At 42.0% G+C, this 14,708-nt stretch overlaps 1 protein-coding gene across 1 annotated transcript in view; it reads left to right on the top strand.

Annotated features, from left to right (window-relative positions):
* Positions 1–10,106: 10,106 nt before the first annotated feature.
* cntln (centlein, centrosomal protein) overlaps positions 10,107–14,708 on the top strand; it is a 143,468-nt gene continuing 138,866 nt past the window's right edge. The window contains exons 1-3 of the mRNA XM_038999095.1: positions 10,107–10,392; positions 10,954–11,041; positions 13,914–14,002. Of these exons, the coding sequence (XP_038855023.1) occupies positions 10,958–11,041; positions 13,914–14,002 (173 nt within the window). The 5' untranslated portion in view covers positions 10,107–10,392; positions 10,954–10,957. The remainder of the gene's footprint in view (positions 10,393–10,953; positions 11,042–13,913; positions 14,003–14,708) is intronic.

Below are 14,708 nucleotides of genomic sequence, written 5' to 3'. Positions count from 1 at the left end.
CTTCCCCCCTCATCTCCTTCCCTTTTTAGTTCTCCTTCTCTCCCTTCCTCTACTTTACTTCCCCTGTCCTTTCCTTGTCTGAACCTCGACTGAGAGAAAGCGAGAGAGAGAGGAACGACGGTGTGTCGACTTGCGACATGGCAGGCAAGATGAAATGCATGCGAAAGGGCCCAGGCTAGTAGCAGCAGCAGATAAAAGTAATCAAATAATACTCCTGGAATGCAAATTGTCATTCTCTGACTGCAGCCCTGAAACATCACTGACAGGCTCCCCAGATTAGGACTAAACATTATGTAAAGCGCTGAACCCATAAACTGAGTGGAGCAGTCAAAGTGAAGGAGGGAACAGGCTCTTTTCTGTGGTGTAGAAGGGGCCTGTGATCTTTTTCTCTCTACCTCTCTCCCGACTCCTCTACCCTTCAGAAATGTCCATGTAGAAATGTGTTACTCTGGCATGAAATGCCTCTGTGTTCTGCTCTGCTCAACTCCGATTGCTCGACTTTTAGGGGAGGTGGAAGCAGGGCCACATAGACATAGACATAGACACACGTAGGCTACAGGAATGCATGATAGAGAGAATGTATTAACACTGTACACTAATACATTGTAAAATGTTAAGTCTTCAACAATACAATGTCATTTAGATTGTATACATGTACTCAACCAGCTGTTACAAAAATAGTTTTTCTAATACACACAATATTTTTTGTCATGACATAAAAACACCTCAAAACTACTGTATTTAATAAAACTGATAACATCTTATAATAACATCAAATTCACAACTGAAGGCTATGTTTTTGTTTGTTTTTAGGAAGCTGCACAATTTCCTGGTACACTCTAGGAAACCAAATGAAACCAAGCCAAGAGCTACGAGTATCACTGTATCACACATTAATCACTTCAAAGTCACTTCAAAAGTTGTTCAAGTATTTCAACCCATTAGTACTACGTGCATGTTAAATATGTAACACATGAATATATTCATCATCTGGAAATGTTTACAAAATTATAAAGTTCTGTTTGGAAAGGGTTAAAATTGAGACTGCAATATAGTGGGAACATTTTTTGTTATGATACGTTTTTGATATAGCAGTGTGTAAATATACACAGAAATGTACTATTGATGATGTTTTACATTGCTTTACATGGTGTCATCTTTAAAATAGCATTTTGTTTTGTTGTGTATTCTATCATCATTGGTTTAATCAAAGGTAGGCTACATTGTGTAGGCCAAAGACTGGAGTGTGTAGTTGACACTGAAAAATGGTCCCTGTATAATCGTTATGCACACTCTAACAATCAACAAGATCTGAAAGTGACATCGTGACAATTATCACTGGCCGTGTACGTTCATAAATTTGAGGGGGGAAAAATGCAGGTTAAGCTATATGTTCGGGACATTTTGTAAAAAGTTTCAGTATGGTTAAACTGTCTGTCTGACTGTGCTCAATAATGGGCACCTGGAGTAAAATCACACAGCTCCATTTTCAAGCTCAAGAAACACAAAAACAACAAAATTGCAAAGCCTAAAATAATATTCCTTCTCATTTATTATAAGTTATAATAATGTTATAATAATGTGCGTTGCAGTGAGGGAGTTTTATATGGGCCACCAACATGTTGATTGAATAAAGTTCACATAAGGTAGGCTAAATAGAAGTTTTATTATAATAACAGTCTATAAAAGCCTATTCTAAATATTGCCTATGTCCAAAACATCATATTTGTAAAGTATGTGGAAAGAGTAAACAAAATATCATGAATGCATGAATTATTTGTGTGCATGAATTATTTACAACTTTCTTGGGGCAATAATAGGCCATACAGGCCAGACGCTGGTTAGAAAAACTTATATCCATGTTTGTGATCCAGCTCCATACCTGATGCAGGGCTTCATTTGAATGGGTAAACACTTTCAAAATCATATTTACCATGTCTGCATGTTGTATATGGAAGACCCGGGTCCTGGCGCTCTCGAACTTGCCGTCCTCGAATGTCTGATTTCGCCCTCAAGTGGGGGACTTCTCCCCTGATATATTACAGTCTGAAGTAATTAAAAAGTCGGCGTCGTCCCCGCAAGAAAAGTATTGACTCGTGCGCAATAACAGTTGTATGACATTTGATTGAAAACGGAGACGCGTCTTCGTTTCAGGTTTTGATCCTAAGAAATTAACACTGTCTGGTTCACTGAGAAAATACGTTCCTTGTCAGAGCAGAACAGAATACGTTGCTTTGGAACACACCGTCGGTCTCGGGATATGAATGCAGGCAGAGGCACGACTGTCCCCTTTCCAAAATGTGAACCAGGAGATGCCGAGGGAAATCGCTGACAGCGTCTTCGGGAAAAAAGGCGAATAAACCTATGCTTGTGAGGAGAAGACAGCTTTCCCTAGTCCCGACCCGGGCTCTCTCCGATATTTATTCTGCTAGATCAGCTGTATGCTCCGCGGACACGTTGCGGACGATAAGGCTTGGTTGGAGAATTAGGAAAGTGGCTTCTGGAAGTTGGGCTCGAGCGGTACACAATCTGACAGGACTCTCGGGGCTGTTATACGCCTTGTGAATGTAACCTGAGTGACTGTGGGTCTTGAGTTTGAGTCCGTCACGGTGTTGTGTCAGGGTAAAGAGGCACATCTGTGTGTGACAATGCGCCAACTCGACTAAACCCCTACCCTGCGGACATGAAAAATCATGGAGAGGTGCTTAGCCTTTTATAATTTACGAAACACTTGTACTTTTATTTCCCGTAAGAGATAGGATCCCGTTAAATAGCCTACTGTTACCTGTTGTTCTGTTTGTTTATGGGAAATGTTTGTTAGTAGGCTAAATTAGGTATTATCAAAATATTTCATAATGGGAACATTTATTCTCAATTAAATGAACTAAATATTTGAAACATTAAAGGTTCCAAATTCATAAAACAATAATTATTACATCGAAAAATGTTATCAGATATTTTGTATAGGCCCTATCCAGCTTTCAAGGTGATGCTAATTATACTCCAAAGTTGACTTAACTTCTTTTCAATGTTTACATATACTGTACCCAGTACCCACATAATATTTTTCAGTTCACATTATGGTGAGCAAACTCAGATTTCGCTCAACCGCACGCACGCACACACACACACACAGCTATGTCTTACTATACTTCTGAGGACTTTTTGGGGACCAACAATTGTTTCCGATTTTAAATCTTATTTTCCCTAACCTTTACCCCAACTCCAAACCTAACCACTTACCCCTAACCTTAACCCCTAAAATATTATTTTTTACAAGTGAGGACCGGAAAAATGTCCTCACTTCTCTGAATTTTAGTTGGTTTACTACTCTTGTGAGGACTATAGTAAAGCGTACACACACACACACACACACACACACACACACACACACACACACACACACACACACACACACACACACACACACCACCCCAAAAGGGCTTTGAGATGAGTGAGATGCTTCAGAATTCAAACTAGTGCATCAAGTTGCTCCAGTACAGCAGGAGGAAGGAAGGAATGCTTGAGGACACTGATGTTTCCCCCATGTTTCCCACATGTTTCCTAAATTGTGTCCCTCTGCCTGATCATCTGAAGTATGCTGTCTCTCATTAATGTTTCACTGTGGACTTGTTTTTACCAGGGGTTTGCTGCTCAACATTTGACTGAGGCATCTCAAGAGTCAAGAGAGGAAGGGGAGAGAGGAGGGGGGAGAGAGATAGAGAGAGAGAGCAGTCAGTGACTGGCTTCTCAGTCTCTACTTTTGGACCTAGTGAGTGGAATCCCAAGGCAGTCATTTCTATCAAGTCGAGCGTCTGGAAGAAGAAGCCCCACTCACATGTTTGGTCAAGGGGTAAATAATAGATCAGGGATTAGACTTGTGCTGAATTCATTCTGGGGGTAACAAGCTAACTCCGGTCCCAGGATATGCATATTCATTGGTTGGGCCAAGGCCATGGGAGGATAAAGACCATATGCCTGTTTGTTAGGGAGATAGAGCTTAAATCCAGCTAATTAAACAAGATATTACATAGCTCCGTGAGCAACAAAACAAGCCTTTTAAGGATTGTCCAGAAAATAGAAGTGCTACAACTCGGGGGGGGGGGGGGTGATAATATAATGATATGGGTCTCTTTGATAGCTTCAAAGGGCCTCAATAATGTTATATGGCTTTGAAAGTGATTTTTCTTCCCCCAATTTATTCGTCATGTCAAACAAACTGTTAATGATAGGGCTGATTAGTCTTGTGACATATTAAACGGCTACACTAATGATGCTGGAGACATCCATGTTGGTGTGAAGTCGCCACCTCGTCTGCCATTAGCATATTGTCAAGCACGGATGTCTAATTTGATTACGCTTATAAACACAGGCAGTTCAACTAATTAAAGTTACTCAGCAAGTGGTAAGGAGAATGTCCAAGCTCAGCCCTTCTACAGTTTGACATCTGGATTAAAAATATATTATAAAGCTCCTTCATTTACTGAAAAAAAGCACAAAACTAAATGTGCGTCTCACACACACACACACACACACACACACACACACACACACACACACACACACACACACACACACACACACACACACACACACACACACACACACAGTCTCTCTGCACTGAGTATAGGTTTATCTGTCCCCATGACAGGACCCTACCTCTCTCACTAATTACCCAGAGGGGTTATTGATGATGAGCTATTGAACCCAGAGTTGGAGGCCCTCTCCCGGGGATGGCAGTCAGCTATCACAGCCTCTACAAGGCCATTCTACGCTGGGTTTCTGTCCATCTGTCTGGGAAGCAGCAGTTCTCACTGAGAAAAGGTCAATTCGATCATGTCATGGAAGGCAGAGGGGAGCGGAAAGGGGAGGGACCACGATCGGGCACCACACACACACCTGCTCTAATTCTGCTCTAACTGACTGCTCTCTGCGAGGACATTCTGGGCTGTTTGGCCGGGGGCTCGGTGACATTCTGAACCTCTGAGAATGTTCAGTATGATCACCTCACCTCTGATGTAATATGTTCACTGCAGTGGGGGCTGCTGAGGGCTCATAATAACGTCTGGAACAGAGCAAATGGAATGGCATCAAGCACCTGTAAACCATGTGTTTGATGTATTTGATACTATTCCACTGATCCCGCTCCAATCATTACCACGAGCCCGTTCTCCCCAATTAAGGTGCCGCCAACCTCCTGGGGTTCATTGTTCATTACTTGGAAGTTTCATGAACTAGGCTTGTCTGAATCACAAGGTCTATGTTGAGTGTAATTTAAGTGTTATGTTACGCGCGCCTGACAGTAGTGTATCTGTCATCTCTTTCTCTCCAAATATACAGGTAACTGCCAAAATAAAGAAAACACTTGATCACTTGGTCATATAGGCTATAAAAATGCCCAGTTACCCATTATTTTGGCTACCATGTCTAGAAGAAGAGATCTCAGTGACTTTGAAAGAGGGGTCTCAAAGGAGCTTAGAGGGTTTAAAGGGTGTGTGTGTGTCTGTGTGTCTCAGTCACCAGACATCAACCAAATTGAAGACTTATGGGAGATTCTGGAGCGACGCCTGAGACAGCGTTTTCCACCACCGTCAACAAAACACCAAATTATGAAATTTCTCGTGGAAGAATGGAGTCACATCCCTCCAATAGAATTCCAGACACTTGTAGAATCTATGCCAAGGTGCATTGAAGCTGTTCTAGATCGTGGCGGCCCAACACCCTATTAAGACACTTTATGTTGCTGTTTCCTTTATTTTGGCAGATACCTGTATATCTATTTCCATCTCAGCCATTATATAGAGTGTATTTTTATCTCCTCGCTTTAGGGTAAATCCATTTGAATTCAATTACTTTTTGAGAGCATCCCTTTTGATAAAAAAATACAACTTTCCACACTGTACATGTTTGTCCATGGAAGAAGTGCTCAGAATGTGAGTTTTAGGACCTGAATGCCAAAACATTCAGGAGATAGATGTGCTCAAAGTTGACCCATTTTGCATACCCCACCATACCATGAGACATCCATGTTTTTATCACTGGAAAAGATAAACAGTTGAGTTTGATATAATTTTACAGCTTAGAAACAGGGTTATCAACCTATCTGAACATTTATTGAGCACCTTTATCTCTTGAATGTTTTGGCGTTCAGGTCCAAAAACTAACTTTCTGACCACTTCTACATAATATGTATGGAAGGTTTTGTTCAAATCAAAAGGGGTGCTGTCAAAAAAAGTGACTGAATTCAAATGTATGTACCCTTTAGCGTAACAAAGACCTAAAAGATGATAAACCATAGTTTCAATAGCGTGCGCCTTGTTCCACGGTGAAGTCGTCACATGTTCTCTCTCTGTACAGTATCAGACCGCCAGGCCCTAGATGCTACCTCTCGAGGGAAATGCGAACTCAAACACAACCTCACTACCTTGCTATGTCCTCTCAGTCAGTCAGTACCCAGCCAAGGACAAGACAAGGCCTACCAATGCAGAGCCCTGGGAGAAATACTCAGACTCCTCTTTCCCACACTATACCAGGGGGGAGTGGCACGCCACATGGGTGAGCCATGGGTAAGCTTGGACCCGAGGCATGACACTACGCCCCCCCCCCCGTCCCACGTTGGCCCCCAGGAAGTGGGCTCTCCTCTCATCAATCCTCCCATTATGAGCAGGGCCTGTCTGCTGAGGATGGCTCAGAAGGTCATCAGATGGGAGTCAAGAAGAGGGCCAGAACCGGGGCTGAACTGAGGGGCTTGTGCTGGGGGGGTGTGGGGATGTGTGTGTGTGTGTGGGGGGGGGGGGGGGGGGGGGGGGGGGGGGGTTGGGACACGGCGCTGTAGTTGTCTGATTTAGGTATACAGATAGGTTTAGTGTGGGAGAGGGGTGAAGAGGGGGGAGGAGGGGGGAATCAATGGCCTCTCTGTCATTGGGTATTATGAGACTTGAGGCGCGAGATCCCACAAGGTTGAACATGAGAATGGCTCATGCTTGACGTCAAGACTGAGCGACTGATATCATTCTCTAGTCCAGTTGAGAAAACTAGCTGCAGGGTGTTTCATTCTTTCCACTGTCACAACCTACAATGTCCAAAATTCTCAGCAGATATTAAAAATACAACTGCATGAATATTTGCAGATATTCAAAAAAAGTGAGCTATATACAGCCTTTCACGTTAAAAAGCTACCCAATGTCATATCCACCCATCCATATTCATCAGATTAGCCACCCACACTTCTGTAATGAAACCCATCTCAGAGAACAGAGCCCTCAGTGGAGTAGCAAAGTGACTGTGATGTCATATGAGACTCAGTGCTCTCACAGGTTGGAATCTCATTTCCATTCTGGAATGAGAGAGACGTTCCGCTAAACAGAGTTCAAATTGACATCCCAGCTGACACTTGTACTTCCTGTGTTTCTTCAAAGGCAACACGACTTGTGACTCTTTAGTCAGTGTGATCGTAAGCCCCCTGTTCGTTCTGTTGGTTCTCACCTCCCTCAGTTGGAATCAAAGGTAACGTTATTATGCAGACGACAGTCCTCCTACCTGAGGTGGCAGGCGGAGACAATTATACTTCCCCGGAATTCTCCACGGAATGTCGCTCGCTTCCAGGCTCGGCTTCCCTTCCTCCCTCACTCCTCCTCAGCCAACCAGGTGCTTGTCACTTGTTTCCTGAATTTTTCATGCAGATGGAGGCATTTGCATGATCAAGATTCCGTGTCGTTTCTCCACCTCCGTGCTGATTTGATTTTATTCACTGTTCTCTGTCTATGTGGCTCTGTGGAGAGAGAAGGCAAGAGAACAGTATGCTCATTGGGACTGCCACAGTGTAAAGCCTACTCATTTTATGGGCTGGCTCGTCACATCAGAACACTGGTGGCAATTAGGGCTGAGTGGCCTAAAAGACCCTCGACTCACAAGAGTCAATTTAACATCTTTAACATAATGTTCTTCTGACTTATATATCACTGCATTTGCTATGTGAGGGATTTTCTTATGCTCCATCAATTTACAGTGACAATACAATGCACTTAATTCACAGTAAGCCTGAAAATAACACATAAGTCCTGTATAATTAATCTTTGCACCCAAAACCATGTGCTACATTTATGAAACAGTCTGTCACGAGACACTAGTCTGTAATTGACAGGAGAGGAGGACAACATAAAGAGACGGTATACTGAATGTATTTCTCTTATAAATGTATCTCCAGGCAACTAACATTTCAGGATGACTCACAGGCAGTATATTGCACCCGGAGAGAACTGGGCACACACACACTGCACACGGGAACACCTGTTTTTCTCGGAATAATGAACTTAAATAAAACTATATAACCTGTCACACATCTTAAAACGGTGTGATGAAAGACGAACAGGAGCCAAATCAAAAGACGACAAGAGTTTGTGTTCAGTCAGTCAGGACTTGAAAAGTATTTTTTATTTTCAAATGCAGGAAGCACAGATCAGTGGTGAGATGAAGGGGTCTGGCTGAGAGCTGCGTTTTATGTGCCTAAAATGTTCCTCAGATGTAGATGAATCTGTCATTAAGAGGACAGACAACAAACACTTAAAAGGGGAGACACACACTGCTCCAGACATCCTCAGAGACCGCGTAAGACACACTGTCAAAACATGGTGGAACATGTTGCAGTAATGTAACCTGTATTGGAAACGAGGGCCAAATAACATGAAAAGGGGATGTGTGTGAATAGGGGGGCTTCTGCCAAAAACATTGGATCTGGATGGATGGATCCAATCTGGATGTTTTCTGGATGTGAGGTATTATGTTATATAAAATAGGCCTATACTTATCACTAAAATGACATTCGTCCTTTTACACAGGATGTTGTAATTGTTATTTAGTCATATTTACTTTGGGTGTTTGTGGATGACATTGGCTGCATATAGACAGGCAGCCCAATTCAGATCTTTTTTTCACTAATTGGTCTTTTGAACAATCAGATCAGCTCTGAAATATAGCTGATGTGAAAAGATCTGATGTGATTGGTCAAAAGACCAATTAGTGGAAAAAAAGATCAGACTTGGGTTGCCTTTGTGAACGCAGCCATAGAGTGGCAATTTATTTCTAACCGTGCATGCACCTGATATCTGGATGTAATGGGCCTGAATTAGTCATACATCTAATCACTGACTGGGACCCCATAGAAAGTCACTGGTGACGTTTGTCCTCCTCTGTAATGATATGAAGTGGGGAACAAACCCCTTTTCCAGTGATCCAGATACAGAATCAGGCTGCTAAATGGATGATTGGTCACCATCTCCATTAAACAAGGAGCTTTGTTGGGAGGCAGGCAGAGAAGAGAAAAGCTGATTCATACAGGAGAAATGCCATGTGTCTGTCTGTGCAAGTCTAACAGGGCAGATGTTGCGCATTACGCGCCAGTCTACTGCCTCTGAAACCGCTCCACAAATGAGGATCCTAATGAGAGGCACTGCTTGTGGGTCAAGGAACAGCCTAATCGTGCTAAGTCAATTGATTTCTTTTTTTCTTTCTCTGTCTTTTATTTTTCTCAGCCGGGCAGGCAGGAGGACCAGACAGACAGAGAGCAGATGAACCAACATTTGTGTGAATGAACAACAGAGTTGCCAGTCCTCATATTTCTTCATTGTAATATCTCTTCTCCCATTTCATGCCTGGACACTCATAGTGCAAGTCTAACAGGGCAGATAGTGCATGCAAGCATGAGTCCATCCATAGGTTGCTGCAATCTGGAGGTTGCTGCATCTCCAGCAAAACAGCAGATTTTTTTGCCATACCAAGAATGTTAAACATTCATACTAACTGCAAATGATAAACAATTACCAAACTAAAAAGTAGGGCAAGTGGTAAGTAATTAACTGTAAAAAGGAGAAGACCAAGAGTAGGCAATTACACTTATTGACGTTACTAAAGTACATATTAATCAAAAAATGAATACGTTATCTCCTATTAGGTATTTTACAACATGCTTTGACATTTCAAACAATTTGAGCACTGCTTTCAGTTACTTCCTAATACGTTGGCGTGTCGTAAAAACTGACGTTTGGGAAGTACGCTGACGTATGGGGAAGTAAAAAACGGAAAACAGCGCGCTTGTTTGAAATGGAAAAGCGTCTCGGTAGCTATTGACAACAGTGTGATTCACTCAAAGTTTGCATTTCGTCTTGCTATATTTTGTAGACAGCAATACATACCCTATATGCACGGATAAATATACAGTTGTCCTTTAGGATACGTTTGTTTACCGTCCACGATGATGCTGTTCAATGCATGGACTTTTGACATGTAACGTTAACGTTCAACTTAGCCAGCTGCTAGCTGCTAACGTTAGCTCTTCCTAATTTGCTTTGTAACGTTAGCTACTCTCTCCGACCGAGAAAGTTGTCAACACCCAAGGTAATGTTTGTTTACTTACCGCTGACTGGCTAACTAAACAGAGTAGAACACCTGTTGCAGTGCACGGTCGCGCTTCACTGCTAAGCTCATGTTCAGTTATAGGCTAGCTAACGTTAGCTAACTGGCAAACCAGCTAGTCTCTATGGTCTCTCCAAAGTTACTTCTCCCTTTTGTCCTTTGTTGAAGTGAAGCTAGACTACATACGAAAATGTCCTCCTGGTACAGGACCATATGTAGCTAGCTAACTTTGCTAGCTAACTAATGTAATATTAAACGACCACCTACCTGAATGTCATTGCAGGCACTAGTGTCGAGGACAATTAGTAACACCTGTTGACTTGTCTCTGTCACTAGAGCTCTAACGTTATTCCCAAATCAATAGTGCAGCAACAACATTGATCACCACGGGCTCGATATTAGTATACCGTCTAATCTAATGTATATCTATCTGTATAGTGTTGTCTATGTAGCTAGCTGTCTACTGTAACGCTGAAGCTTACTGTATATTGATGAGAAAATGTGTACTGCCTCCATAACTTTCTTTATTTTTCTCTTTTCCAGCTCTATGATGGCTACTAGAGACAGCAGCCGCATCATGCTGCTGAATGAAGAAGTGAGGAGTTTATCTGAGGAGTTAGTGACATGCCAGGTGACTGTGCTGGATGGTATTGTTTATTTTGTCAACAGCTGAATCTAGCTATGTTGTTGCCAATATTTTCTGTGTTTAAAATAAATCAGTTTATAAACATCTCAACTTGCGTTAGAAACTGTTCACTTGTGAAGTAGCTAAGTTCTTACACTGCAAGATACTAATAAACATAGGAAAATATAGATAGACACAACTTATATGATATTTAGAAGACGCTTAGTCGTGTGCATACATTCTTTTTACATATGGGTGGCCCAGGGAATCGAACCCACAACCCTGGCGGTGCAAGCGCCATGCTCTATCAACTGAGCCATACAGCACCAACTTAGGTAATACATCTAGCTCTGTAACCACAATGGCAATGATAGATTTACATGAAGTTGAGCTTTTTGCCCTTTTCCTTGCTACTGCACATTCCCTGCACCATAGGCTATGACCATTTCATATTTGGGTCATAGGCTAATCAGTGAGTTTCAGCATTTAGAACATTGCAGATAGAAACTGATTTATAGAACTGAACTCCCAGTTAATCACAACCACATTTGATCTACACATTATATTTCTATCTAGAACATACTATAACGTTGCATCCTCCTGAACGAGCCTCAGTCAGTCTCTCTCTCTCTGATGCTGTGATGGAGAGATTCTGTCTTGTCGTTACAGGCTCGCCACCAGGTGGTGCCTAAAAACATAAACGGTGGATTTACCTGGAATCAGTATCTCACTTTGCATATTCACACGCACATCTTGGAGAAGCTCACCTCTGTGAGTGTGTGTATATTGGCAAATATATTGACAAATATTTCACTCTACACTATACAAGGCTATGTCTTTTGAGTCCAGCATAGATCATTGCTTGTTTACAGTAGTTAATTTTTTATTTATTGTGTCTTGATGTGTTCTGAGATTCCGAAGAAGGCCGTTGAAGGCTGAAACGTCAATCTTTTAAACTTGTTTAATAAAACTAAAAAAAATGAATTGTGAGTGAGCGTGGAGCCTTTTCCTGTTCAATGATCCCAAATTGTATTGAAGGGAATATTACTCGTTTCAAGGTGCAGTATAAAGCGCTGATCAGCATTTGTAGATTTTACAAGACACTCTTATCCAGAGCGACTTACAGTAGTGAGTGCATACATTTTCATACTGGTCCCCTGCGGGACTCGAACCCACAACCCTAGCGTTGTAAGCATCATCCTCTACCAACTGAGTTACAAGGGACTACTTTGTATGGCCTGTCTGTCAGACCTGATCCAGACCGAAGTCACTCACGGCCTCCATTACATCAACCAGTTACTGTATTTCTCATCTATTGAATTGACATGAATCACTTCTCCTCGGTGGTCTGGGGAGAGGGAGAGCATCAATGATTCTGTCTGTCTCTTAGTGACTGTTAGACAGTGTTAGTTGTACCGTGTACCATTCAAATCGTGGCATTTGAAATGCCATTAATGTGTAAATTCTCTGGCACAGCGTTCTCAGGACCACCATTAACTACAAAGTGGCCCGTCTGTCGGCCAGAAAATGTTCCTACTTGACCATGCTAATTTTATTAATATGTGGCTGCATTCCAGGCCCACTTAGTATGTTTAGCCCATGGTCTTTCAAGGTCTGCAATTACAATTAATAATTCAGTGATCATCAAAAACACATTCGATACATCTCTAATACTGTGGAGAAGCCCTTGATATGGGTGGTGAGGGTCCTGGCGAGGAGTCTGACTGTCAGTATGTAAGGGTTAATGGCAGCCATAGGCCAGGAGAAGCGAGACCACCTATTTGATGTCAGGCCCCCATTTCTTAATTCGTCATTAACGGCAGTGCAGGACCAGGATTGGTGAGATCTCTATTCATCCAATAAGGATCGACTCTGCTCTCTCCACTTTGTATGTTCAGCCCATGGTCTACCAAGGTCTGCCTCCGCCATTTAGTAAATAATTGATTAGACACTTTTGAATGGGGTTTTAAAATTCATGTGCTAATTGGAGACCAGTAGATTCCAGTGGGAGTGATGACTTTTCATCTTGTGATGATGTGAACATAATTTAACAGATGATTTTATATTAAGTCGATTTGGCATAATTCTATATTTTAGTGGGCCGAAAATGTAGTTTTTAGATGTTTCTCATTAAATGTAATGTAGCTTAAGAAAAAAAAAACGTAAAGCTGTTTTTTTTGGGCGGCGAGTCAATTTGAATGTGAAATGTGTCAAGGGCGGAGGCTCTCAGGTGTCTCTGCGCCTTCCAGGACTCTCTCTGTCATCAGTTTAGTGCTTCTCCTCCGCTAGTTACTTCAGAGTTGCAGAGAAAACCGCCCAGAATCAGATGCACTTTATTAATAAGGGAAATGCTGCTTTAACAGCTGTTTTGGTTTGATCTCCAACTCCCCAGTCATGAATTGTGCATAATGACAAGTGTCAATGTAGCCTCCCCTTGAGCCGAAGGTCACACTCCAGTAATGTAATCTCTCTGTAAAGACAGCACCGTGATTAGAGAAGGCACACCACATCTAAAGTTTTATTTTGTATAAGCCATTTGAATTATTGATTGGGTTGCCCCCCCCCCCCATATATGCTAATATATTCAAGCATCTCATTGAATTATTTGTATTTCATTTAGAATTGCTATAACATCGCCTTTCACTAATTACGTTTTAAGATGTGAGAAATAGTGTTATTATTTCGGGAAAGGATGTCGAAAAATAGGAAATGAATTTCAGTATTTCTGTGTTATGTGTCTGTGTGGTTCATTAAGACTACCACATGCCACAGTTTTAGCATAATGATTTGATTTAGTCATAATAATAAGATTTGAGTATAATCATTCATTCATAACCGTGAAATCTTATAACCATGAAATTGTTTGTTCTTTTCACAGGCTGACAAGGAGTTTGTGTGGTCCCTATGGAAACGCCTCCAAGTGGCCAATCCGGACCTGACCCAGGCCGTCAGTCTAGTGGTCGAACGGTGAGTTAGTAATTGAAACTGCTCCGAAATTTCACCGCTCCCTCTCACCCATACGTTATATCTCTGAAAGCATGGCCTGTAACTAATCTCCATACTACAACCTGTGAAGAAATGTTCAGGGGCTTTAAGATCTCCCAGAAATCCCATCTCCAAAGTGAAACAGAGGTAGGCAGGGAAGTACGTCTGCTGAAAGTTATCCAAGGTTGTGTGTGTGAGACACCTTGGATATTCTGGTGGGTTTACGGCTGAATAGTGCAGATGCTCCTTAAAGCCCTCTTATCTCCAGTCTAGCTGCTCAGCCATGGAAACCACCCGCGTTAATGAAAACAGTCTCGCTCGGCTCCCATTCTAAAACAGGGAAAACGTTCACTGCCAAGTGCTTCGTTTTTTACGGGGTAAAACGTTAGATTGAAGATGACCTTTTGCGAGGGGCGGCTAAGCCTCACAGAATACATCAGCATGGGAACTGGTTGGGAAGAACAGGGGTTCAGGTATTTGAACTACTGCAGTGATACACGGTAGTAGTGTGAGTTCAGGCATGTCTGTTCTTTTCAAAACTTCTGTTGGAAAGTTGTTTGATTTAAAATGCTGTGTCAAAAGGTTGTTTTCGTAAAGCCACACCAAGCTCCTCGTAAACAGAATGAAGATTCTAAAGAATCGTGGTCCAGGATTTCATTTCTTAATAAAGACTGTTCATTTCTGTTAA

The sequence above is a fragment of the Salvelinus namaycush genome, chromosome 8 (genome assembly GCF_016432855.1).
Source record: "Salvelinus namaycush isolate Seneca chromosome 8, SaNama_1.0, whole genome shotgun sequence".
NCBI lineage: Eukaryota > Metazoa > Chordata > Actinopteri > Salmoniformes > Salmonidae > Salvelinus > Salvelinus namaycush.
Note: the sequence above shows the minus strand (reverse complement) of the source record. Positions and strands in the feature narration are given on the sequence as shown.